The sequence below is a fragment of the Urocitellus parryii genome, chromosome 3 (genome assembly GCF_045843805.1).
Source record: "Urocitellus parryii isolate mUroPar1 chromosome 3, mUroPar1.hap1, whole genome shotgun sequence".
In the NCBI taxonomy this organism is placed as follows: Eukaryota; Metazoa; Chordata; class Mammalia; order Rodentia; family Sciuridae; genus Urocitellus; species Urocitellus parryii.
In genome coordinates, this window is record NC_135533.1 from 212,424,438 (window position 1) to 212,450,290 (window position 25,853).

General features: G+C 31.8%; 1 protein-coding gene across 1 annotated transcript in view; it reads left to right on the forward strand.

Moving 5' to 3' along the window:
• The window catches only part of LOC144253892 (A-kinase anchor protein 9-like), a 110,443-nt gene that overhangs the window by 59,487 nt on the left and 25,103 nt on the right, over window positions 1-25,853 (forward strand). Inside the window, exons 15-20 of the mRNA XM_077796552.1 lie at window positions 947-1,087; window positions 1,559-1,662; window positions 4,082-4,287; window positions 9,465-9,697; window positions 23,805-23,981; window positions 24,332-24,436. Of these exons, the coding sequence (XP_077652678.1) occupies window positions 947-1,087; window positions 1,559-1,662; window positions 4,082-4,287; window positions 9,465-9,697; window positions 23,805-23,981; window positions 24,332-24,436 (966 nt within the window). The remainder of the gene's footprint in view (window positions 1-946; window positions 1,088-1,558; window positions 1,663-4,081; window positions 4,288-9,464; window positions 9,698-23,804; window positions 23,982-24,331; window positions 24,437-25,853) is intronic.

A 25,853-nucleotide genomic window follows, 5' to 3' on the forward strand; every position in this document is an offset into this window, starting at 1 on the left:
AATACTTAACATCAGGAAGTTCCTGGGATCAACTTTAGACCTTGTTAGGCACACCTAACTCAACTGGTATAATGTGCATTATCATTTTATTTAACTGCCTTTCAGGCACTGGAAATGTGACTACAATATAAATTTAAAAATTCTATTGACCATACATAGCTAAAGCACTTTGAGAATTTTGGAAATATTATACTGAGGTACTTGAGTATACAGTTGCTGTCATTCACTTTTTCCATGCTCATTTATAATTCTGTGAGTCTACCAATTACCATCTCCAAGGTTTATCTTTATCTATCTTTAATCCATCTTTTTAATCATGAATGGAAATCTTCTGAAGTAATCTGTTTCTAGAACTCTCTCCAAGGACACATCTCTTGTTGATTAGAGAAATTCAAATTTATATAACATTCTTTTCTAAATTTAAATATTTCATGGTATTTGGGAGCTATATTCTTGTCAACTGCTATATAAAATATACTCACAAAATTATTGCAGAAAAGCAAGAAATATTTACATGAAAGTTCTTATTAAAACAAATTTATTGAATTTAATTTTGAAAACTAAAACAACATGTATTTTTTAAATATAAAATAATAGGAAAATTGATATTTGAGAATAAACTATATCATTTGAAAAATCAGTTTTGCTTTTCTTCATTACATTTTGTGAATTTATTCTTCTAAAATTTCAATGCAAAAATTGACAGAGAAAATATTACTTGAACTATATAAATTCCTGAATATTTAAGTTTAAATAACTTTTTTTCTAAAGTTGCAAATTTTGCATTGAACTTCATATGTGCTTTTAATCCCTAATAATGAAATATGAATCATAAGGTAGAACCAAGGTCTCTTGGTCCCAAGGGGTTAAAAGAAATCTGCTTGATGTTTCTGCTTTTTACCTCTATCACAATCAATATTCTTCCATGACCTTTTTTCTTATTTAGAGATCCTCATTAAATAACGAAAACCTGGTTTCAGAAAGAGAAAGGGTGCTTTTAGAGGAGTTGGAAGCACTAAAGCAGCTGTCTTTAGCTGGAAGAGAGAAGCTGTGTTGTGAGCTGCGCAGCAGCAGTACGCAAACACAGGTAGTATTGACTTTGGTGCATTTAGGAACAGTAGATCAACAATGCAGTAGGATTTGTTTGTCTTTATTGTTGGTGGGAGACGTATTTTTATAGTTACTAAGCTTAACATATTGGTGATCACTTAGATGTAAGGTAGGTGGAGTCAAAATGCCTTGCTTTCTGTTCAAGATAATTTGAATCTGGCATTGCTGTAGGAGAAACTGTTGTTCTACCAAGGAGCAACCTGACAACCCTTATTGTCACACTATATAGAGTGTATTAGTTTGAAGCCATTCAAACATTTTTCATCTCTACACTTGAATGTTTTATCCTTTTTTTGATAATGCTGATCTCTTGATAAATTGTAGTTAAATATTATTTCAAGCACTTTCTGTTTCACATCATACCAGTATAGAAGAATGATATGCTGTTTCTAAGATGATAGGTTTTCTTTCTGTCTTGTCCTCTCTGCCGTTGCACAAACTTAAACAGAATGAAAATGAAAACCAAAGGGAAATTGAGGAACAGACGTTGAAAGAAAAGGAAATGGACAGAAGACCTGAAGATGTACCTCCTGATAGTCTGTCCAGTGAAAGGTATACAAAATGTGTATTTTTTCAGTGCAAAGTCAATTAAAATGGTTGTTCAAATGTAATAAACTTTATTCATCCTTATTTTTATCTTGTACATGTGTATTTTCTTAAAAATACTATCTTGTGTATGAAACGTGTCATATATTTCTGTGTATGAAACATGTCCATATATGTGTAATATATAAAAGATTATCAAATTTTAGACATTAAATTACAAATTTTTAAATCTTTTTATGTAATAAAAATTTTAATTGGCTTTTGATCATAAACTTGACTTTAAATGTTTAGAATTATTTTGACATCAAACCTTTCTTGATTAATTTTATTCTTCTTAATGCTGTTTTGTAACCTAAAAAACAAAAAAGCAGTTCTACCTGTGAGCTTTATTCCTTTTTTCCTCCTTCAGTGTATGGGCCTGGATTCAGTGTAAGCTATTCTCTGGTTTGTTTATGTTGAGAAAAAAAATTACTACATATGTAAATATTCAACATTTAGTTTCTTTCATGCTTTCATGGCATAACAGGTGAGAACTTTTAATACATATCCTAGTTTTATAAAGTAATAAATTAATGACCCAATGTTAACAAAACGTTCCTTACATTCATTTTGTAGATGTTAATATTAAAATGTACAAAACTATACTATAATTATCCCACATTAATATTAAGCACAGTATCTAAAATTTATTTTGTTCAAATGGAAATAATTTTTTAAATTTTAATTAGAACTAATATCTACTAACTTAATTTCCTCCTTTTCCAATTTCTATGACTGTCAATCCTTTTGTGTCCTCCTAACCTCCTTCCTCAGCTTGCATGGAGGAATTTGGCCCCTAAGATTTTGGCTTCCCCATTGGATCATCAGTAGGAACATAGTCAGTATGGAACTCAAACAAGAAAGACAGTGTATGAAAATTAGAGTTACCATGCCAATATAAAATAAACGTCTTGCTCATCTTTATTTCTTTTTACCATTATATCAGTTTTAATCACATTATCCAACTCCTGGGATTTAGGACTTGAACAAAACTATAAATAAAAGTTAAGGAATTAAAACCCTTACTTCCCGATAACTAAATTATTTGGGGTTTTATGTTTAAACATTCTTGATTATGTAAGCAGAGAATTTGATCTAGATACAAAAATAGAACTCTCTTTCACTTGACAAATACTAAAGGAAAACTTCTCCATTTATTACCTGATCTTAAAATAGGTCTGTCATGTGCCTGTGAAACAGATACCCTTTCAACCAGATTGTTGGTAATGTGTCAAACAACATGTGAGGTTGAGAAAGAAGTCTCTTAGGCCAGGGGACCTTACTATGAAGTTTCTTATTGTATCTTACATGTATTAAAAATAAAGATTATAACCATAGTATCCCTGTTGAATTAAACTGTTGAGTGAGTTGTTTAGTTATTCATAAAATTAACCATATAATCTTTTGAATCACCATTTATGGAAGCACATTTTTTCACATGGTAAAATGTTCATGTTAAGCTAAAAAGAAAGCTTACAAAACACATTGTCCAGTATGATCAGTTTTTGTTTTTAAAATGTATATATTTTTGAGTGAAGCAGAGGAGGAAAAAAGTCTAGAAATATAGGCATTAACATGTTCATAGTGCTAAGATATTTTGAAGGCTGATTAATGTATTTCTTATCTCTAAAAAGACAAGCTATTATTTCTACTTAGTTGAAAATATGTTTTTTTCCTACTGGCTGAGTGCAATGTGTGTAACTAGAGATATTTTTGTCTTTGGAGCAGGTATAATAACAGCCTATGATATTTCCTGTGGTGTTGACTGAGTAGTTTCACTGAAAGCCTTTTTAAAAGCAGGTCTTTGCCAGTTCTTGTAATTTAAACATCTAGTTTATCACCAAGAAATTATACAAATACTACCACTTTTTTCTAGTTGGATTCTTAATTATATATTAAAATATTGTTGTCTGACACATAAAAAGATAAACCTTATATGTATGTAAACATGAACAGTATAACCAAGACAATTATGTAGATATTGGTATTACCACACTTCTTGAAACTCAAGTTTTATGTCTCCTTAAAGTTTTCTTCCAATTTAATTACTATCTTAAAAAATATAATTATTTGATTTCTTTCAGGTCAATAAAATGCACCTTTAAAATGTTATACATTTGTTTTCTAAACAAATCACTTTTTTAAAAAATAAATTAAGAGTAAGAAGCACTTCATTGTAGGTGCTATTGTGTTATTTTAGTAGAGCAAATCTATATGATATTTTTCACCAAACACATATTTTGCATTGTGTTTTTGGTGAGATAGTAGCAAAGGCTTTATCCTATAAAAAGATTAAATATTTTAATAAATAAATATTTTAAGATTAAATGTTTTATAAAGAGATTAAATATTTTAATAAATGTGGTTTTTTTTTTAATCTGTATAGCTTTGCCCTCCAGAAAACTAATAACAGACTTCTGAAGATCCTCTTAGAAGTTGTAAAGACTACCATAGCTGTTGAAGAAACTATTGGCCGCCATGTTCTTGGGATTTTAGATAGATCTAGTAAAGGCCAGTCATCAGTCAGCCTTATTTGGAGGTCAGAATCAGAGGCATCTGTAAAGTCAACTATCCAAGAGGAACACATAAGAGGTAATACTAGTTTCATACGCTTGTAAAATAATCATCTTCAAATGATCTTGCTGAGTTCAAGGCACTTTTTCTGTGTGTAGAATATATAGGAGAGAGAATATTCAAGTATTTTTCAACAAATGCACCTCTAAACACAAAGCCACTCTGTTCCAAGCACTATATGTGTTATTGTATAGCATTTGCAAGTGAATGTTTTAGAGTTGCCATTATATACCTTGGTATGCCTACACAAACCAAGAAGACTCTTTCATTTCTCCACTTATAAAGGAAAAGTTCCTGTAAATCAGGAAAGCTTAAAATAAAGAACTTGTAGGAATCCAGCACCAGTTTTCATTGAGGTAGATAGAAGAATGTGATTATAAGAAACCAAAGACTATCCTCTGTTAGGTCCTTTCTTCCTTTTGGAAAAGTGGTTTGACAGTTTTTGTGTGTAGATATAATGATTAGGTCCTGTTATGAGATGGCTTTTTTCCTAATTCTGTCATCTTCGTGTAGCTGTGTGGGTTGGGCTCTTCTTTTAATTTCTTTTTTAATTTTATTTTTTTTAATTTTAATTTGTTATATATGACAGCAGAATGTTTTACTATTCATATTACACATATAGAACACAATTTTTTATATCTATGATTGTACACTCTTATTTTAAATTTTTACCATCACATTGCTGACCTCCAATCTGTCTTGTTTTTTCTGTTCCTTTTTCCTTGCTGGAGAAGATATCAGGAAATCAAAGAGGGGAAAGGTTAGTCAGGTGCTTCCAGAGAAATAGGCCCTGGATTCTTAAATTAGAAGGTCAAGCCTATAGTTCACTATCATTTCACATCCAACCACTTCTGCTCAGGTAGAGGGAAATATTCTGAAATGCCAGAGCTTTACAATTTTTGAAACATTCTAGTTTTTAAGCTTCATGGGGAAAAATAGAAAGTATTCCAATTACAGAAGGTTTGCTTAAGTACTAGTTAGCCATCAGTACATTTTGACTACAGAGAAAAGATTGATTTGGAATTTAAAATAAATTTGAATTAAAAACACTTCAGGTGAGTTCAAAAATAATTTTCAATGCCATTTTTAGTAAAATGCAAGATGAAATAATCCTGAATTTTAAAACCCTTTATTCCACATTTACTCTTTTCAAACTAGGTAGATATATTTTTCAAATTAACTTACTTTTGGTTAAGTTCTCAATGAAGGACTATTATGTCTATATATGGATCTTGATGTATTAAGAAGAATTAGGTAATGTTTGAAAATACCTAAAACTTATAAAAGTGACTACCAAAAAATTTTTAAGGTAATTAATTGGTTTCACTTAATCATCTAGGGAGGAATTTTGCTGTTCTGTTGGTAAGAACTGTACTAGATTGACTTCCATATTCAAAAGACACTCTAAGGAATGTTCTGTACATTGCAAAAATATTTTTTGCCTTTTTGTTAGCATTTCTCATAGATATTTCTTAAAATGGCTACTGAATATTCAGCAAACAACAGCAACTACTTAAGCAGCAGTATGCTGAGTTATAAAGACAAATTGATAATTGAGATCAAGCAAGCACAGAAGATAATGTTTATGTTCATTTTCTTGGAGAAAGCAGATCCTCTATCCACTATCTGTATCCATAGATAGTGTCTATTTTAACATATCTAGCAATAGTTTGTTAATTATAAGCAACTTTATCTGTTCAATTCTATAAACACTTATTCAGCAATTTCTGTATCATCTCTGTTTTACAGTAGTTCATAGTCTAGTAAAGGAAACACTGAGATTACTGTTCAAGGGAAGATTAAATCATACTTAATATTTTACTTACAACCATTTTGTACATAAATGAATTGATTATGATTATTATTATTGATTATTATTATTGATCTTTAAAAATGTTAACTGTTGAAATCAACTGTTGATTCAGAAAACATTAGAAGAAAAATTCAATCCAAAGTTAAGAAATACATTGTGTAAAATATTGTGGCACAGATAATTCTGCTGGTCCATTTAATTAACTCAATCTTATATTTTTGTATTTACAAATCATTCTTTGGTTTGATTTGGTACCAGGAATTGAACCCAGAGACACTTAACCACTAATCTGTAACTCAGCCCTTTTTATCTTAAGTTGTGTAGAGCCTGGTTTAAGTTGCCAAGGCTGCTCTTAAACTTCCCATACTTCTCCTGCCCAGGTTGCTGGGATTATAGGCATGTACCACCATGCCTGGCTATGTTACTTTTATTAATAAAATTAAGTATCATTGAGGTATACTTACCTAGTTTGCATCTTTAAGGATATATTGAATTAATAGAGTTTATGATTTAAAACATTTATTTTATGAAAATACTGGCTTTAAATATTGACAATATGCCCCATATGTAAGAAGTTCTTTTGACATTTCTTCACATTCTTAATGGAAGCATTTCTGTAAAAACTAAAATGCACCTTTGAAAGATTGGTGTTATTTACCATAACAAAAAAAATTAAGGCTTAATCTGATTGTGAATCAACTTTTGTTGTTGTTTTTTTTTTTAAAGTATCACTTGTGATGTAGTTTCCGCCTTCAAGCCTGAACTTGTTTAGGCTTTAAACATGTATGAACTTGTTAACACTTGAAAATAATAAATGATTGTGCTAATATTCACTTCCTCGTAAAAGCAAACTAGTTTATGAAATTGAAAGGAAACTTTGGCCAAATGTCAAATCACTTGAACCTGAGTGGATATTAGATCAGTTCATAAAAATGAGTTCCCTAGGTTATTGAAAGAAAATTTCTTTTAGGTCTGCAGTGTGATATTTTAGGGGTAGAATGCTCATCTTTCCTCTACGAGTCCATGGATTGAAGTTTGTTTGCTTCAGCTTCCTTTTGCAGCAGTGGGAAGTTATAGAAAGAATACTGGATTAGTAATGAGAAAGCTTCATTTTTTTTTTCTGCCCTAATGTGACTTTGGACAAATTTCTTTAAGTCTCCACTCCGTATCTTTTAGTACAGTTTTTATCTGTCAGACACTTGGGTCAAGCTTGATTCGCATGATTTCCAATTGGAACCATAGAGGTCTTCAGTGAGCCACTGAGGCTGGGAAGACACTATGATATTGCTCACCCTCCTTTAACCTGAAAAACTTACCATTATGCATCTGGAAATGAATGGTATAATTCATAAAGTATATGACTAAAAGACTTGATTAACTATTATTTGCTGTGTTTACAACATACATCTGAGTGGTTGGTTCACCACCCAAGTGATTCTGTTCACCAAATTGCCTGTTCTTGATTTCTGTTGGCATGTTATAAAATAGCCCTTCTTTTTTTTTGTCCTCAGATTTTTTTCCCCCAGACTAGTCATTATGGGTAATTATAATTTTGCTGTCTTTCTCTTTTGTTTCATAGGAACAAACAAATTTGTTTCTTTAATGGAACATATTCAGATTATTTCATATAATTTCTATCTTCTATTTGTGTGTGTGTGTGTGTGTGTGTGTGTGTGTGTGTGTGTGTGTGCATGCATGCTAAGAATTGAACCTAGGACCTCTCTCAGGCCAGGCAAGCACAAGCACTCTACTACTGAGCTACACCTCCAGCCCTGAAAAAATACATTAAGCTGATTGACATCTTTATCTTTTCTAGGTGCTTTATTACCTATTTTTGTTGTTGTTGTTGCCATTCCAAAAAAAACTAACACTCAGTGATCATTTATAAATGGCTTTGTTTCACCTTGTGCTTGTGTTTTCTGTAATTTGTGTTTTAGATTTATTCCCATGTATACACAGAATCTTCAGTCATTTTCTCACCATTGTTTACTTCTCTGTACCACAAAATGTCATATTGTACCATAAAATTTCATTTTATATTCATAAAAATAACTATTTGTTTCTTTTAACTTACACACACACACATCCTGCAAGGTAAACTTCAGTATACTTCATAAGAGAATAAGCAAGAAGAGACTGGGCTGGGGATATAGCTCAGTGCTTGCCTAGCACCTGTGAGGCTCTGGGTTCAATCCTCAGCACTGCATAAAAAATGTATATATAAAATGAAGGTATAAAAACTTAAAAAGAATAGACTAACTCTTGCTTTAACTGACTATAGTTTCTGTTCTTATAGTACCAACACTTCTTTCTGAGGAGAACAGTGACTTTTCAGTCATTAAATTCATAGCATAATCCTTGACTGTTTGTATTTCTAGGCAAATAACTTCGCTAAAGTCTTTTCCTTTTTGAAATGTTCTCTTCTAGAACATCCCTTTCCTGTCTATCTGATATTTCTTATATGGCTTCTTTTATTAGCTTATGATATACAGAGGCTCCAACTTTGTTTCCTCCTTTCACTAAATATCACTCCTAAAACAGATGTAACCACTTTCAGTGTTTACACTCTTACCGTTTTACAGATGACCCCTAATTCTGCACCCACATTTCTAACAGTTTATGTATCTCCACATATTCCATTAATACTCCTCTGTTCAGTTGCAAAGCTTATCATCTGCCTATGTCAACCAGATTTTCTTACGTAAGATGTAACAATAATGTTGATAGTATGGTAACAGTGTCTGTAGTTAAATTAGCACTGCTCATCATCCTAATTTCTTCCCAATATACTTTTTACAAAAATATCAAGCTACAAAATTATCTGTTTCTTTTAATCTGTAGCCAGAGCAGGTAATGTTCAAATATGTAATGCTTAAAAGTCAGGTTACTCCAAACAAATTAGGAGCACTTATTCTATTCTTCAGTAACCTGTTACATCCCACTGCACAATAGAGTTTTTTTTTCCTTATGTATATATGTGTGTTGTTTCATTATACTGTAAAGTCCTTCATGATAGGAACCAGATTTTGTCTCCTTTGTGTCCCCATTTCTTAGCAAACTCTACGTGCTTGACATTTGATAAATATCTATTAAAAGTTATCTTAAAAAGTTTTTATCAGGTTGGGAGTATAGCTCAACAATACAGCACATGCTTATTATGTGCGAGGCCCTGGGTTTTATCCCCAGTACGCCCCCCAAAAAAACCCCAAAACTTTTACTAAAGAAAAATTACTAAATAACCCAAATCTTAAATTCTGCAATTTTATAATGCTGTTATTAAAACACATGTACTTTGAAAAATGATTTCAATTTGACTAGATTTTAAAAATTTAAAGTGAAATTATTGTTATTAATGTATGCCTTTAACATTTTGTTATTCTAGTTATAGACAGATCCATACCCCCTTATTCTGGAAGTGATATGCCAAGAACTGATAATAGCATGTGTTTTAAAGTAACTGAGGAAGGAACAGAATTATCACAGCACCTTATAAGGATTGGTTTTGCTAGAACTGAAATAGATCCTGAAAATGAAGAATTAATGCTGAATATTAGTTCTCGACTACAAGCAGCAGTTGAAAAAATACTGGAAGCTCTAAGTGAAACTAGTAGTCAGGTAAACTCCTTAATTATTACTACCTACTGAATATTGCATAAGGCATAAATGAGTAAATATTTCTCTCTACTGTCCCACAGAAATTTATTTAGGCTTCTCTTTAATAATTGGCTGTGTTTGTGATAACAATATTAGTTTTAGTAGTCTTGTTTTTGGTGGTGAAGGGAATGTAATGATGAGCTCTTCCAGTTCAAAAACTCATTGATGTTTTAATATCCAGATTTTCTAGATTGTTACACATTACTTTTTTTTATATCAAAAGAGATTTTAACTTCACTATTGTGTGAAATGTTCCATTAAAATGTTATTTAATACTATAAGGAATCTCTAAAACTATATGTTGTAGTGGAAATGTCTAAAACTATATGTTGTAGTATGTCATAACATACCATTATTGTATTACATATCAAACTTGCAATTCCTTCACTTGATTTTTACATTATTTTTATAAAGATGAGTAGATTAATTCGCCTTACAAATTATCTCTTGGTAGGAAATTAGTATGAGCAATTTTTCCTTTAAAATATTGTTCTTTACAGGCTGGGGATGTGGCTCAAGCGGTAGCACGCTCGCCTGGCATGCGTGCGGCCCGGGTTCAATCCTCAGCACCACATATAAACAAAGATGTTGTGTCTGACAAAAACTAAAAAATAAATATTAAAATTCTCAAAAAAATATTGTTCTTTAAATATTAAGTTTGAGAAGTTGAAAGAATGTCTTTGAGCTCTTGTTCTGATGACTGGCTTTTCTTTGGTACTTTTTTCTCTAATAAATTATTTAATATGGCATGTTTCTGCAATAGCGGTGACTATTAGATATAGTAACTATGACAAATATATATTTTGCATTTTAATACCTGATTCATTTCTATTAGGGTTAAATTATTGACTTAAGCTGTTTCTTCAATTATTGACATTTAAAATGATTCGTTTATTCCCTACTAGTTGGTTAACTTCTCATATCAATCTACTGTCCCACCCCCTGATACTTTTAATATGCTGCTTGGATTCAATGAGGAAGGAATTATCAAAATAACATACATTTCTGTTGAAATATTTGTTCTTTGAATGGTCTTCAGATATGACACTTACCCAGAATTTTCTCCAGGTATTCTTTTCTGTTTGGAAACAAAATAAACCTTTTTTCTGTGATAGAATATGAATTATACCTTGAAAAGACTCTTGAGATACCACATATTGTAAGGGGAATTCACTAACTTGTCAGGGAAATTCATCATAATGTATTTCCTGTTATATGGCTCAGTGGTAGAGCACTTGCCCCAGTATATGCAAGGCCCTAAGTTCTATCCCCAACACTGGGGGAAAGGATAGGGAATAAATAGTTAGCTAAATATATCTTCTGGTTTGCACCTTGATTGGCCAAACTAAAGCAAACATATGCCTTATGTAGTTCCCAAAAATGTTTTCATAGATTAATTCTGAGGCCTGTGGTTAAATAGCAGATGAAATTTCTAACCTTGGGCAATTCTTGTTTCTCGAGAGCTTTCTTTTGTAGCATGTACAGAATGATTAAAGCATCTATTTCAGTAACTCAAAAATTTACTTGAGCATCACAGAGAACCAAAGACATAATATTCTTGAAAGCTCAAGAATATTATTATTTCCTACTCTTGGCAAATATTGTTATTTGCCAAGAGTAGGAAAAATGATTTAAATTTTTTAAAAAATCAGTGGTGGTCCTATATTCAAAGTTCTGAAGAGTTATTTTATTTTTCATTATCAACATCCTAAGTATTTGTAAGGAAATGAAATGGTACCCATAAAATTCAGCTTCATTTGTATTATTAAGACATTAATTTTACACTCTTGGATCAGAGAATTTTATAGTCACCTTTCCTTTAGCCCAAAGTTGAGCAGACTATTTAAACTCAAACATTGACATTGTAAATGTTGTGTTGAAATGTGATATTCCATAGTTAACATTAAAAAATACACATTTTTACCAAGATTTACTATATTTTTAAGTCTTATAATTAGCCTAGGTCTGCATTCTCTCTCTTTTAGAATGCTTATCCGTAAACCACTTCTAGAGTATGCAGGTCCACTGAGTCAGTTGAGTCAGTACTTAAAGCTTGAATGCATATGCATCTTAATTATCCCTTATATTCTATGAAAGTTGTATAGTATAGATAATTCTATATTAAATTCTTCTTTTTGATTTGTTTATGCTTATTTCAGTCATATTAGTGTTTATATTCTATGATTTATACTTTTTCTACTAGGAAAACAATTGGTAATACTTTTTCTTTCTTTCTTTTTTTAATAACCTTATTTTATTTATTTATTTATTTATTTTTTAATGTGGTGCTGAGGATGGAACCCAGTGCCTCACACACGCTAGGCAAGTGTTCTACCACTGAGCTACAATTGCATTCCTACTTTTTCTTTCTTGATCCTTATAACATACTTTTGACCTGGAACTTGACCACTGTTGATAGTGTTGCTACTCTTCAATGCCACTATAAATTATGCACATTATGGTTTATGTACTATAGTATTTATCTTTTGATAATCACCATGGAAAATGACAAGTGAGCAGTGGTTTCTACAGATTATTTGCTCTTACAGACAACTAGAGAAAACTTCGCCATAGTCATTAAAACTGCCATTAGTCAACAGTTAAGTGTGTGGGATCTTCCTGAAACACTCAGTTTCCTAGGTCAAGTCCATAACACATGACAACTCTCTGTTTATGTGACTAGGTAGTGATGTGCAGTAAGAGCCTGGTCACGGTATTTTCCAAATGAGTCTCAGTTTGTTAAGTGCTAAAGTAAGGGAATAGGAGCTTTGTGACAGTTTTTAAAACTAACTGCAGATCAATTATTAATCTTAACCATGGATAGATGTTTAAATCCAATGACTTCTTCAGAATATTGTTAATAACTAAAATATTATGAACCAAATGAATAATTTAATCGTTAAATTGACACAAAATAAAGTGTAACATCTTTGTGAAATAATTAGTATCCCATTTTCCTTTTTAATATATTATCATTTGCTTCTTCTTCCTTTAACCTTGATTTATTTTCTTCATTTTTATAACAAAATGGCACTGTTATGATATCTTTGTGCTTTCAGTTAAATACAGGCAAATAGCTCTGCACAGGATACTCTGAATAGCATCTGACAGTTTGGGGTAAGGTGCAGGCCGTAAAGCTTACTGTGGGATTTGATGTTTGAGATAAGTCATTCATTCATTCATTCATTCAGCGAAGTTTTGAGTGCCTACTATATAACAATTATTGTTCTAGATATTAGAGATACAGTGATAAGGGAAATGGACAAAATCCCTGCTCGAAGGAGCTCATAATTTAATGGTGGAGGCCAATAATAAATAGATGCACAGATGGTAATAACTGCTGTGAAAAAGAATAAAGGGAAGTACAGCATAATGGAAGAAGAGAGTATTTTATCGAGGAAAATTAGTAAAGGCCTCTCTGATAAAGTGATATAAATTCATATTCCTTAAAGAAGAGTGGGAGGCTAATACACAGGTAAATGGGAAAGAATGTTTAGGCAGGGGAATAGCAATTAGAAAAGCCAGGGGGTGTGCTTGACAGAGGACAGGGCAGCTGGAGCAAGGAGAGTGGAAAGAGGCATGGGAGAGAAGGTCAGAGGGTATCTGGAAACCAGATTATACTCTGACCTCTTCTCTCTTTAACTCTTCATGTTAAAGTCATAGGGGACAGTTTTTAACTTTTCATTCTAAAATAACTTTAAGCTTACAGAAAATTCTAAAACTATGAGAGTTTCCATGTACCAATCACTCATTCAGCTTTCCCTAACATTAACATAGTGCATAACTATAATATAATTATAAAACTAAGAAATTAAAATTGCTGCAGTACTGTTAACTAAAGTATAAACTATTTAGATTTCATTGGTTTTTCCTATAATGACGTTTTTCTGTTCCAAGATTCATTCCCAGATCCCACATTGTACTTAGTTGTCATGTCATCTTTGGTTTCACCAGTCTCTGACAATACTTTAGTCAGTTATTTTTTAGAATGTTCCTCAGTTTGGATTTGTCTGATGTTTGTTGTGATTATATGAAGCCTGTATATTTTTGATACTAGCACAAAAATGCTATGCCCATCTTGTGCTTCATGCCTGGTTATGTGAGTCAATATGTCATTATTACAGGTAATGTTAATCTTCATTGCTTGTGATATCTGCTGGGTTTCTCAACTGTAATGTTACTGTTTTCCCCTTTGTAATGAATAACTATCTTGGAGGAGGTACTTTGATACTATGCAAATAACCTTTTCTCCTTAACTTTCTTTTATCTAATATTCTTACATCCATTGTTGGATCTTGCATGCAGTAATTATTACTATGGTGTTCTAATGGTAATTTTATACTTTCCTCGTTGTTTTATTTATTTATTTAGCTATATGAGCTATATCTTCACTTCTAATCAATATCAGTATAGACTCATGACTAATTTATCACTTTAGTTGTAACCTAATCCTTTGTTTTGTTTCAGCTTTGGCATTAAGAACTTTTTGAGGTACATCCTTTTGAAGTGTACTTGCTTTTTTGAGTATTGGTACTACAAGAAGCTTCAAACCCATCTTGTATTTTTCCTACCCTAACTTTAGAATCAATCACTTCTTCATGAAATTCATATTTCTTTTATTGGAAAATACTATCTAGAAACCAAGATCTAGGTACTAGATGTTCTCATTGTTACTAGGATGTCATTACTTCTAAGCCCTGTTAGTGGATAGTTTAAAAATATATCTTTGTATGCTAATCCTTCTATCTATACCTGAATCTCTCTGTATACATGTATAATTTAAAAATCCATAAATTCATTCTGAGCCCCCAGTTCTGGTACCACAGCATTTGTTTTGCCCTGCCCTTTTTTCTTAGTTACTTTGTTCTCCAACAGTGAAAAAGAGTCTCATGTTCAATTGCATTTTTATTTGTTTGCTCAACCATAATATACACATATGTAATTTCAGAATTGCTATCCTACACCCCTGTGAAAAACAAATTCTCTAACTAGACTACATTATTTGTGTGTAGTACCTTTTGTTTTTAGCCTTATCATATACAGTCAAAATATTGTTTTTCAAGTACCTTAGTTAACTCTTTTCTCTCTCACCCTGTTGGTGTGGTTTTTTTCATATATGAATACACAAACACACATACACACACAAACACATTCACATATATATCCAAATATATATGAATATAATACATGAATATTTATATATAACAGTCATAACTCATTTGTAATTTTTATTCATATATATAACAGTCATAACTTATTTATGATTTTTTTATTCCATTGAGTTCCTCATTCTTATTAATATATGAAAAAGATCATTCTGTGGACAGTTCTTTCAGTTATGACAGGTGTGTAGAGTCATCTACATCACTTACAGTCATGATATAAAATAGTTTCATCACCCCAACATTCCCAGGTACTGCTCTTTTATAGTCAGCCACTCTGTTACCTCCTGCCTGTGGTAAACACTGGCTTGCTTTCCTTTCCTACAGTTTTGCTTTTTCCAAAGTGTCATAAATGAAAACTTGCATCATGTAATTTTGGGGTCAGGCTTTATTACCTTAATAAAGTGCATTTAAGAATCATCTATATTGTTATGTCTAATAATAGTTTGTTCCTTTTTAATAAGTGAGGGAAATTGCAGCAGTTTGTTTATTCATTTACTGTTTAAAAGACATATAGATTGTTTCCATCTTTAGATAGTTAGAGAATCTAACTTGTATTTTCCAAAATAAACACTTTGACTATCGTTAAAAAATAGAATAGAGTAGGTAGAGGGTGGTGAAAGTACAAGGAGAGCAGAAACATAGAAACCAGTTAGAGAAGTCATTTGCCCAGGTTTATAAGTTAAGGAGAGTTAGAGTGGGAACCCAGGTTAGTTTCAGAATCCATGGTCTTAACCACTACTACTTCTGCCTTCTGGGAATCTGAGGATTAAAGAGCAGACTAAGATTTTTGTTTAGTTATTCTTTAGTTTTAATCATAACTATAACTGAGAAATGAATTTTGAAATCCAGAGATTGTTGGCAAACTTAACAGGAACGATTTCAGTGGAGTTTGGTAGTTTTCCAATTTGTTGGAATAGCTTTCAACGTAATGTGACAAAACATGCTTAGAAAATCTTCTAAGGCCCTTAGAAAGATAACCCACTTGAATCAAACTGTGAAATATGATGTATTAAGAACTATGTAATGTTTTGAACGACCAACAATAAAAAAAAGAAAGATAATCTCTATAATACAATCTTTATTTAGTGGTCTTTCTCCAATTCTGCAGAAAAATTATCTTTGAGAATCAGTTCAAAAACACTTTTCAGTTAGGTGGAAATAGAAACGTCTGTTTTACGGGAGTTAATCTTTCAACAATTGAAGTTTTATGGAATCCAGAGGTTATTATTTAGAGCCAAGGAGAGTATTTACCAAAAAATATTTCTCTTAGGAAGTCTTTGGGGGAGGGGGGGTTTCAGAGAGGAGAAATAATTTTTGGTGTTCTATTACACAGCATAGTGATAATAGTTAACATATATTTCAAAATTGCTGAAGGAGAGAATTTTTAACCACAAAGAAATAATAAATATTTGAGGTGATGGATGTGTTTGATTATTCCACAGTGTGTGCATGTAAGAAAACATCACTTTGTACCTCAAAATATTCAATCATTATTTGTCAATAAAAGATAAAACTTAATGCAAATAAAAAAACAATTCCTTGGAAGAAATTAATGAATAATTTATTCTCTCAGAATGATTTTCATTATAAGGCACTATTGTGAGTTTACTAGTTCTCATTTTTTAGAATAATGGAATCAAAGCTACATGCTTCTATAATTTCTCAAAGGGGAATCTGAGAATTAAATATCAGGCTAAGCTTTTTGTTTTAATCATAATTATAAGTACTGAAACACATTTTGCCATCAAGTATTGCCCCCAGTGTGCTTAGCATTGGTCAGGTAATGTATGCAGGAGTTAGTCACTCCATTAAATAATTTAGAGAAATAAGTAAATAAAGTGAAGACCAAAAGACAGCAGCAGAAGTGTTTTACAATTTGAAGGAAATAATTTACAGGGAAAAAAAGGTTAAATGGCTTGACATTATATGATTAATGTAAACCTTTTTCATTGGGGAAATGTAGCTCAATGCTGTCAATTAATAGCCTCCTGTATATGGTAAAGTCATGATCTTCTGAAACCCGAGGATAAGGAGATAGTCTGGACAGTTAAATGTGTTTCTAGAAATTGAAGTCATTGTATTTTAAGTTTTTAATTGCAGAAAGGTTTATATGCTTTTAAACTAGAGGAAAAAGCAAAATTGAATATAACTTGAATTATTGTCAGAATCACCATATGCCATCATCCAGACTCTTCTTTACTACTTTTTGAGTCTTTTTTCATTCATTTTTAACAGTAGTTAAATTTGTAGTTAGTTTCTTACCATGACCCATGTTCCTAGTCATAAGAGGACACACCTTACTTATAAAGATTTTTGTTTTATGTTAATGGAAATAAGTTCTATGTGTTTCCAAAACTGGGGTGAAAATATTAGTATATCATTTAATTTAAAGGTATTTTATTGCTCAACTTATTACACATTTATGTTTTCAATTCTTTCATTCTTCAAAGATTTACCTATTATAGGTAAAGCAATGGTGTTTTGTTTTTGCTTTTTGTGCAGTTTTTTGTTGTTATTATTTTATTTTGTATTCTTTCTGAATATCAATTAATGTAGTATGCCACTAGTTAATATATTATTACAAAGACTGTTTGCCACATTCTGGGTCATCTTTATCTGTTACTCTTTGAGTCTATTTTTCTCCTTAGCTATTCTTTCTTTCTTTTTTCTTTCCTTGTTGTTAATTCTTATGTTGACTTAAATGCTGCTATTTATGAATAATTATTTCTTACCCACACTTTTGTTTTTACCTCAAATGAGAGAAATTGGATGATTATCAAAATAACTAATTTGCAAAAGAAGCAGAGAAAGAGTATTTTAAGAGGTATCTCATAGGCTAGGTGTGGGATCCACCAGTTCATAAAGTGTGAACAGCTAGGGTTTTGATGATTTTACGTCTGCTGGAGCTTCATTAAAATCACATTTAGCTGCTTGGGCTGGGGATATGGCTCAAGCGATAGCGCACTCGCCTGGCATGCGTGCGGCCCGGGTTCAAGCCTCAGCACCACATACAAACAAAGCATGTTGTGTCTGCCGATAACTAAAAAATAAATATTAAAATTCTCTCACTCTCCCTCTCTCACTCTCTCTTTAAAAAAAAATCACATTTAGCTGCAACAGTCATAAGGTCAGGCCTCCATCTCATATAGGTGTTAAAACATCTTGACAGACTAACTGCAGGATATAAGAAACTGTAATAAACAAAATTTTTCTTTAAGAAGCAACTGCCCCTCCCCAACTACATCTCCTTGCAACTTTGGGACTTGTATATAAAACAATTTCATTTTCTCTGCCTCAGTTACTAGTCTGCTGAGAAGGGTTTAAGTCCTAGCTCTTAGAAACTACTTTATGTAGTCAGAGTAGCTATAAAAGGCCTTTTTAAGCCTGTCACTTGCTTTAGTATGTTTTTTTTTCCATTTAGATAAAGGCTTTGTGGGTTTAGGATATTCAGTTACCAGATGGGGAAAAAAGGCACCAAAATGAAAGTCTTTTCTTTTATTTAAAACAACTTTAATCATTGAGAGTCTTTTATTAGTAATAAGTAAGTTATTTATCTTTTAAAATTATGAATGGCTGGTTCATTCAGTATTGCTCAGGCTTCTGGAACAACCTGAAGCTAACTATTATGGACAATTTGTCGCTTTTACATTTCAGTCAGGGTTCATAGGCTACCTTAAGTGGTGTAATTATCGACTTTCAAAGTGGCTCTAAAAAGAATTTTTTCCTTAATATGCACTCTATAAATAAGTCAATGTGAAAATAAGTTATAACTGAATTATCTATATTTAGCCTCAGTGGCTGCTCAAAAGTATTACATCTAAGGAATTATCAAAAAGAAATTCTAATTTAATTTCCAGAAATAATTATGATTATTTGATATGCTTGAATAGCTGATTAGTAATGTAAACTCAAACATTTTATTCACATTTTTTTAACTAAAACAATTTTTAGTAGGGTGGAAAAATACCAGCTTATCTTAGACACATTATTATAAACTTCTCTAAATAACTCTTTCAAAGATCTGACGTGGAACTTGGATCCTGTTAGGCAGGCTTTTTTTGTGGGCGTATTAATTCACATTCCACCTGTCAGTGCACATATAGGTAAAGACATTAAACCACACCCTCTGTTCTGACCTTTTCCTCAGGGGACACTCACTAGAATCCTCTGGCTCAGCCTGCAAGGCTATTTGAGCAGCTCCGTTTGGAAGAGCTTTTCCTTTTAAATAGGGCGAAGCTGCAAGACCAAGGGAAATAATGTTGCAACTACGTTTCTCAAGATTGCTACTATGGAGATTTAAAACCTGACCTTCCCTGCCAGGTTCTGCTTGGAAGGCTTACTTATTACTACAGACAAATTTGATACCGAAAGCAGTTTTATTGCTCAGCATATTACACATTTATGTTTTCATTCTTTTATTCTTCAAGGATTTACCTACTCTAGGTAAAACAGTGGTGTTTTGTTTGCATGCTTTTGGTTTTTGTGCAGTTTTTTGTTGTTTTATTTTGGATTCTTCGGATAAAGACTGGTAGACATTTAGGAGTCTTTCTGTTTTGTTTTTGTTTTTTAGATTTGTAGGTCCCCCCCCCCAGACATTTTCACCCTTTTTATTGTTCAGTAGTATGAATTAATTTTTTTATGTATTTGATAGCACTAAACAGAATGGAATATCTTGATAAACTAAAAGGAACTTTTTAAATGTAGTAGAAAACTGATAATTGAAGAAGCTTGGCTCCTTCATCTTCTAGAATGGATTCTTACAGGACCTATTTGGCAACTGTAAAACTCGATGGCTCTTGGTTGGAAGAACAAGATGAAGATATTTATGAGGTTGAATCTCGAGTGCCTTTACCGTATCCTTTTCCTTTGTGTGAACATTTGGATGAAAATAACTCAGTAATTATTAATACTTCTATTTTCCACTTGATTCATAAAAGAAATGGGCACATATTAAAGCTAATTTCTAAAATTTCACTGCCTACCCCTCCTTATTCAGTAAGTATAAAATATTAATTTAGTTTAACAAATAAGTATAATGAGAAATGAAATTTTAAGTATTGTTAATAAGGTTAACGGAATAGAACCTTATTTTGTTATTGTTTGGTATATACTGCTGCCCATTCATCCTAAATGTATCAAAGGGCTCAATTTGATCTAAAAGTCCCAACTTGGCTGTGTTCTTAATTCCAGAAAGCAGAATGAGATAATATTACATTTCTCCAGTGCCAGGTGAATTGTTTAAAAAATATTCTGCTTGTCTTTAAGATTCTTGTTTTTGTATGTTTATGAATCCAATCCTGAATAAAAATGGGAATAAAAATGGAATGATTATATCTGAGAGAATAGGTATTGTGATACCTAGACCAGCTAAATGAATTGTTTACATCCATGACATACTGACAGTAGTTCCAGGCAAGGTAAAAGCAAACTTGGATTCTAGATTTTCTTACACCATAAGGAACTTATTTTTAGTTTTCTATATGTCAACTAATTCTGTAGAGAAATATCTTTTTTCTGTTTTTAATGTGAAACTTATAAACATTGCTAAAGGTGTTTAGCATAAAGATACCTGCATATTCAGTATTCCAGGTTTATTTGATTCTCAAACATGTTGTGAATGATTGACTACAAGTTATTCAGCACTTTTTATGACTTTGGTGACTTTAACTGTACATGCTAGCTAATATTTAACAAACCAGATGGTTTTTAGAATAGTGTTGTTACCCCTTCTACAACTTTTGTTTTAAGTGTCATAATCTTTACTAAAGCTTATCCGTACTTTAAGTATAATGGTGAGTTTACTAAATACTTTGAAAATATTGAGTTTAAAATTTTTATATAATTCATACTATTATAGATATTAGGAATAAATCATACCTTAACTGGATAGAAGGTATTGTGTAAAGTATGTAAATGAGAATTTTAAGGGGGACTCTTATCCCAAATGAAGTGGATCCCAACTGCTATTGTAAATAAAATATATTAGGCTTACTTATTTGATTGCTTGAGGTTTTTGCTTTGTTTCTAAAACTGAAGGTTTTTTTCATGATTTCATGGTAAATATATAAATGTATGTGAAGGTGGTTTAGATCTTGTCATGAAATGGAGCATAAAGGCAAAGACTTATTAAATTTATCTAAAGCAAATATTTATTTTATTGTAAATATTCTATTGAATTTATGTAGTAAATTTGGAAAATAGTTCATCTTTTTTTTTTCTATCATGTGTAATTTATATACAAAGAGTATAAGAAGTTTCAGTTGGGTTTCAATTACAGTATTATAGTACCATAAAAAACATGAAAGTATTTCATCTTATTAAAGTGGAGTAATTTCTCTAAATCAAAAATTGTATAAGGGTTGTTTCAGAATGTGAATTTATAAAAAGGGTTAATGGTTAAAAAAGAGATATAAATAAGATTCAAGATGTGGAAATATATTTTAATATAAAAGGTTAATTGAACTCTATATTTCATGTATTTTCTTGGAATTTTATACCCCTTAGTATATTTAAACTGTTCCTATGAAGGTTACCCAAAGCCTCTTGGCTGTATCTAGTAATCACCTCTCTGTCTTTAATACTACTCAACCATTTGGAGACACTCATTACAGTCTTCTATAAGTATCTCCTTCTCTTGACTGCTGTGACACACCTACTGAAGAGTGTGGTCTCTCTCCTCCAGTATTTATTTGTCTTCTGCCTACCCAAAATAAATGAGGGGTGCCTCATGACTTAGTCTTAGAGTCCTCGTTCTTCCGTTTTTACATTTTCTTCCCAGTCATCTGTAAATTGCCCCACAGTTGTTCCTTTATTCCTAACATCTCTGTTGAACTCTGTACTTGAATTTTCAACTGCCTACTCTGTCTCCACATAGATGTCTCATTTTTAACATATCCAGGAATCATATTCTTGGTTCCTGATTAGCCTTTATCAAAAAGACAAGAATAAAATTATTCCTTCTTCATCTCAATAAATGTTGTGCCTTCTAAATCATCTTCTTTGCTAAGTTCTAGAATTCTTCCTCAGTCCCACTCCTTCTCAGCCCTGATCCCAAACCATTAATAGATCAGATTTATACTACATCTTTTTATTCTTTTCACCTTTATTCATTTCCCTGTGTCTTAGTTGTCATTATTATTTGCCTATATGTGTGAGGTGGCCTCCTGACCAGTCTCCCTGCTTCTACTCTGTCACTCCCACTGTCCATTTTCCTCATACAGAAAACTCTACATTTATTAAACAAATGTTACATGGGAAATATTATACATATTTATACATATATCACATATATATTTCTAAAGATGGCTTGTCCTGGTTATAAAGAGATTGTGCTTGAGATAAGGCAATCCCAGTGTGGATCATGGCTGTGCTATGTAGTAGATGTGTGACAGTAACTAAGCTACTTAACCTTTCAAATCTATTTATTCATTTCTAAAATAAAGACAGTAATAACTCCCACTGCATAGCAGTATTAGTGTGGCCCTTAGTGAACACTTAAATTCAACTACTATTATTTCTGAAAGTAATTTTATTGCTGAAAATTATCTACAATTTCTAAGAAGTTTACTTGATTCATTTCTCTTAAAAGTACCTCAATGAAGAATAAAATGCCTATAAGTTCATTGTAATGAAATGTTAAATCTGCTAGAATAGAAGTCATCATTCCCCTTGTTTGTAGTCATTGCCCTTATTTCTAACAAATGTATTTTTAGCTTTTGAAAAACAGTGACTTATTCATTGAAACTCAAAAGATAATTCAAGATCTAGAACTTTGACTGCCATTTTCTACTATATAATTTTTTAAAAAATATTTGAAAGTTGACCTATCTCGTTCATGAAACTTTAAGGTATGTTTGAGTTTCCTCAGGAACACGGTGACCCATTTGTTCTCTGCTTACCCTGCCAGAACTAATCCCAGCTTCTGATTTTCTGAAGACCCAAAAATTCCAACTGTGAATACATATTATAATATGCCATTTCATTGTACCTGTTTTATAGCATTTTCTCATGAACTTAATCCAAAACTTAGTCAACCTATTATTCTCAGTAGCTTTATTACTGTTAAAATTTAATCCTGTAATTATAATTAAGCTTGCATTTTTTTAATGTTCTGAATAATGATTGTCATTTTGTATAATTGCCTCCAAGTATTTCACTGAATAAAGGTAGTATTCTTTTATTTCTTACCATCACTTATCTTTTTAGGAACATCCTCTCCCTCTTGATCAGAACTAATTTCATAAATTATCTTATTAATCCTTCCTGTATTCTTCTATCACAGAGCCATTGAATTGAAGGCACTTGCATATCAGTCTTCAGGGATAATTTCTGGGATGTGTCATCATTTATTTTGGATGCAGGAGAAACTATTAAGACACTAAATGTACAGCTCTCTCTTACCACCCATCCTCATCTCTATTCTGGGATGGTGCAATGTATAGATTGAAAGTGCTTTGTAAATAACTATTATCAAAAAGTAATTCATGAAAGATTTTTTTTCAGGTTATCTTACTTCACATTCTGAAAGCAAGTCAGTAAGTACTCTACAAATTTGCCATCTTTAAGGACATAGGTCTTAGTATGATTGTACCATTACTAGATAATTCAACATTATTCAAAATGTGGTTTTCCCCTCTTCTTAGCTAAAGTCTTAGTCTTAAGAGAAAGAAATTTTTCTAAAAAGGGTTGAGCAAAAGCAATATTTGTTGTTTACTAGTGCTGCCTAGTTCTTATCAACTTGGGAACTATCAACCTTTGTTTGAGATAATAGTTGCTATCCTTATAAAAAATGAAATTAATATAGCATTTCAAAATGTTTTATGAAAAAAAATGATTTTTGAGATGAATTTAAAGTTATGAACTTTTCAAATTTTTAGATTTTTTTTTGTTTATTATATTTTCAGGTTGAACAATTAACAAATAATCTAAAAGAAAAAACAGACAAGTGCAGTGAGCTGCTTCTATCAAAAGAACAGCTTCAAAGAGATGTACAAGAGAGGAATGAAGAAATTGAAAAGCTAGAGTTCAGAGTGAGAGAACTGGAACAAGCCTTACTTGTTAGCACAGACAATTTTCAAAAGGTGTGACATTTTGAGTTAACTTTATTAAGTGTTTTAATGAAGAAAAGTTTGATACACAAACATCAGAGCTTGAATAAGAAAGCTTGAGGGTGGGGGCAGATGGGAAAGAGCCTTCATTTTTATCTGAGAAATGCATTTTAAGTGTCAAAAGTTCCTGTTTGACTCTATGAATGTATTCAAGACTGAATATCTGTAACTTTTTGATATTTACTAATGTAGAGTTTGTCCTCCTAACTGGTCAGAGAGAATTGCAACTTATCCAAAAGGAAACACAAACACACACACACACACACTCTGAATAATCAGTATTTAATGTCTGAAAATTTGAGAACATTCTTATATATTTAAAGGTAGAGGACCAGAAACAATTTGGAGCCTTAGAAGCTAAAGCAGAATTGTCTCTAGAAGTGCAACTGCAAGCTGAGCGAGATGCTATCTACAGAAAAGAAAAAGAGGTAAAGACTTTTTTTTTTCTTTCGTGTGTGTGTGTGTGTGTGTGTGTGTGTGTGGATTAGATGTAGATGGGCAAATATCTTTTGTTTTATTTACTTACATGGTTCTGAGGATTGAACCCAGTGCCTCACACATACTAGGCAAGCGCTCTACCACTTTATTTTTAAATGACAAAATATGTTTTGAGTTATTTTAAAATCAGTTACCTTGAAAATACCATTTGAACAAAATAAAGTTTGTGATCTAAAACCAAAGTATAGGGCTGGGGATGTGGCTCAAGCAGTAGCGCGCTTGCCTAGGGCCCGGGTTCGATCCTCAGCAGCACCACATACCAACAAAGATGTTGTGTCCGCCGAGAACTAAGAAAAATAAATAAATAAATAAATGTTAAAATTCTCTCTCCCTCTCTCTCTCTCTGTCCCCCTCTCTCTCTCACTAAAATAAAAATAATAATAATAAAATAAAACCAAAGTATAGACTTTCTCAATTCAGTGCCTAAATTGATCTTCAAGACAATAAACATGTGAACTGATAAGCTTATGAAGGAAGTGTATTCCAGGTTGAGAGGATAACTAGTGTGAGCACCTTGAAGCAAGAAGAAATTTAGAGAGGGAGAAAGGACAATTTAGCAGGTATGGGCTGAGTGCAGAGGACAGTGGAGAAATGTAGTAGTTAGGACAAAAGGCAGCATCTCTTTTCTCCTGTTCGTGCTATGGGCATTGAGTTTTTGCTCCTCTCTACTGTGAATTTGGGTTTACTTGCTTTCCTTTTTCTTTTTAAACTTTTCCCTGAGAATTGATAGTATTGTTTTACAACATATGAAGCTTGTGCTTAAAAGATTAATAATGAACTAGGAATGGGAATTTAACTCAAAGTGGGTTTGAATCTGCAGCACCACAAAATAATAATAACAAGAAAGTAACTATAAAGTTATCCTGTGTTGCCTTTCTACCTCCTTCTTAAAGAGAAGGATCCAATTAGGCATGGTGGTGCATGCCTGTAGTCCCTGCTTCTCAGGACTCTGAAGCAGGAGAATGAATCACTTGAGCCAAGGAGGTTAAGGTCAGCCTAGGCAACATAATAATACCCCTGTGAGAACAAGAAAAGAAAATTTACCTTTAGAGCTATAGTAATTTTAACTTTCTTTGTCTACTAATAGTTTTCCTAAAACATATAATACTCAACATTGTATAGTAGTAAATTTTAAATGTTTAAAATGTTTTTAATTATGTTTTTGTCTCTTTCCATAGAATTTTTCTCAGAACATTTAAATTTATTTTAACAAATACTTATTTTGCTTAAATATCGTAGAAGTATTTGTTAATAAGTACTTGAAAATCTGTTTACAAAACTAATTTAGACATCAGCTAAAATGACAGTTCAGTGAATTTGTAGTTCAAAGAAGAAAAAAGGAATCCA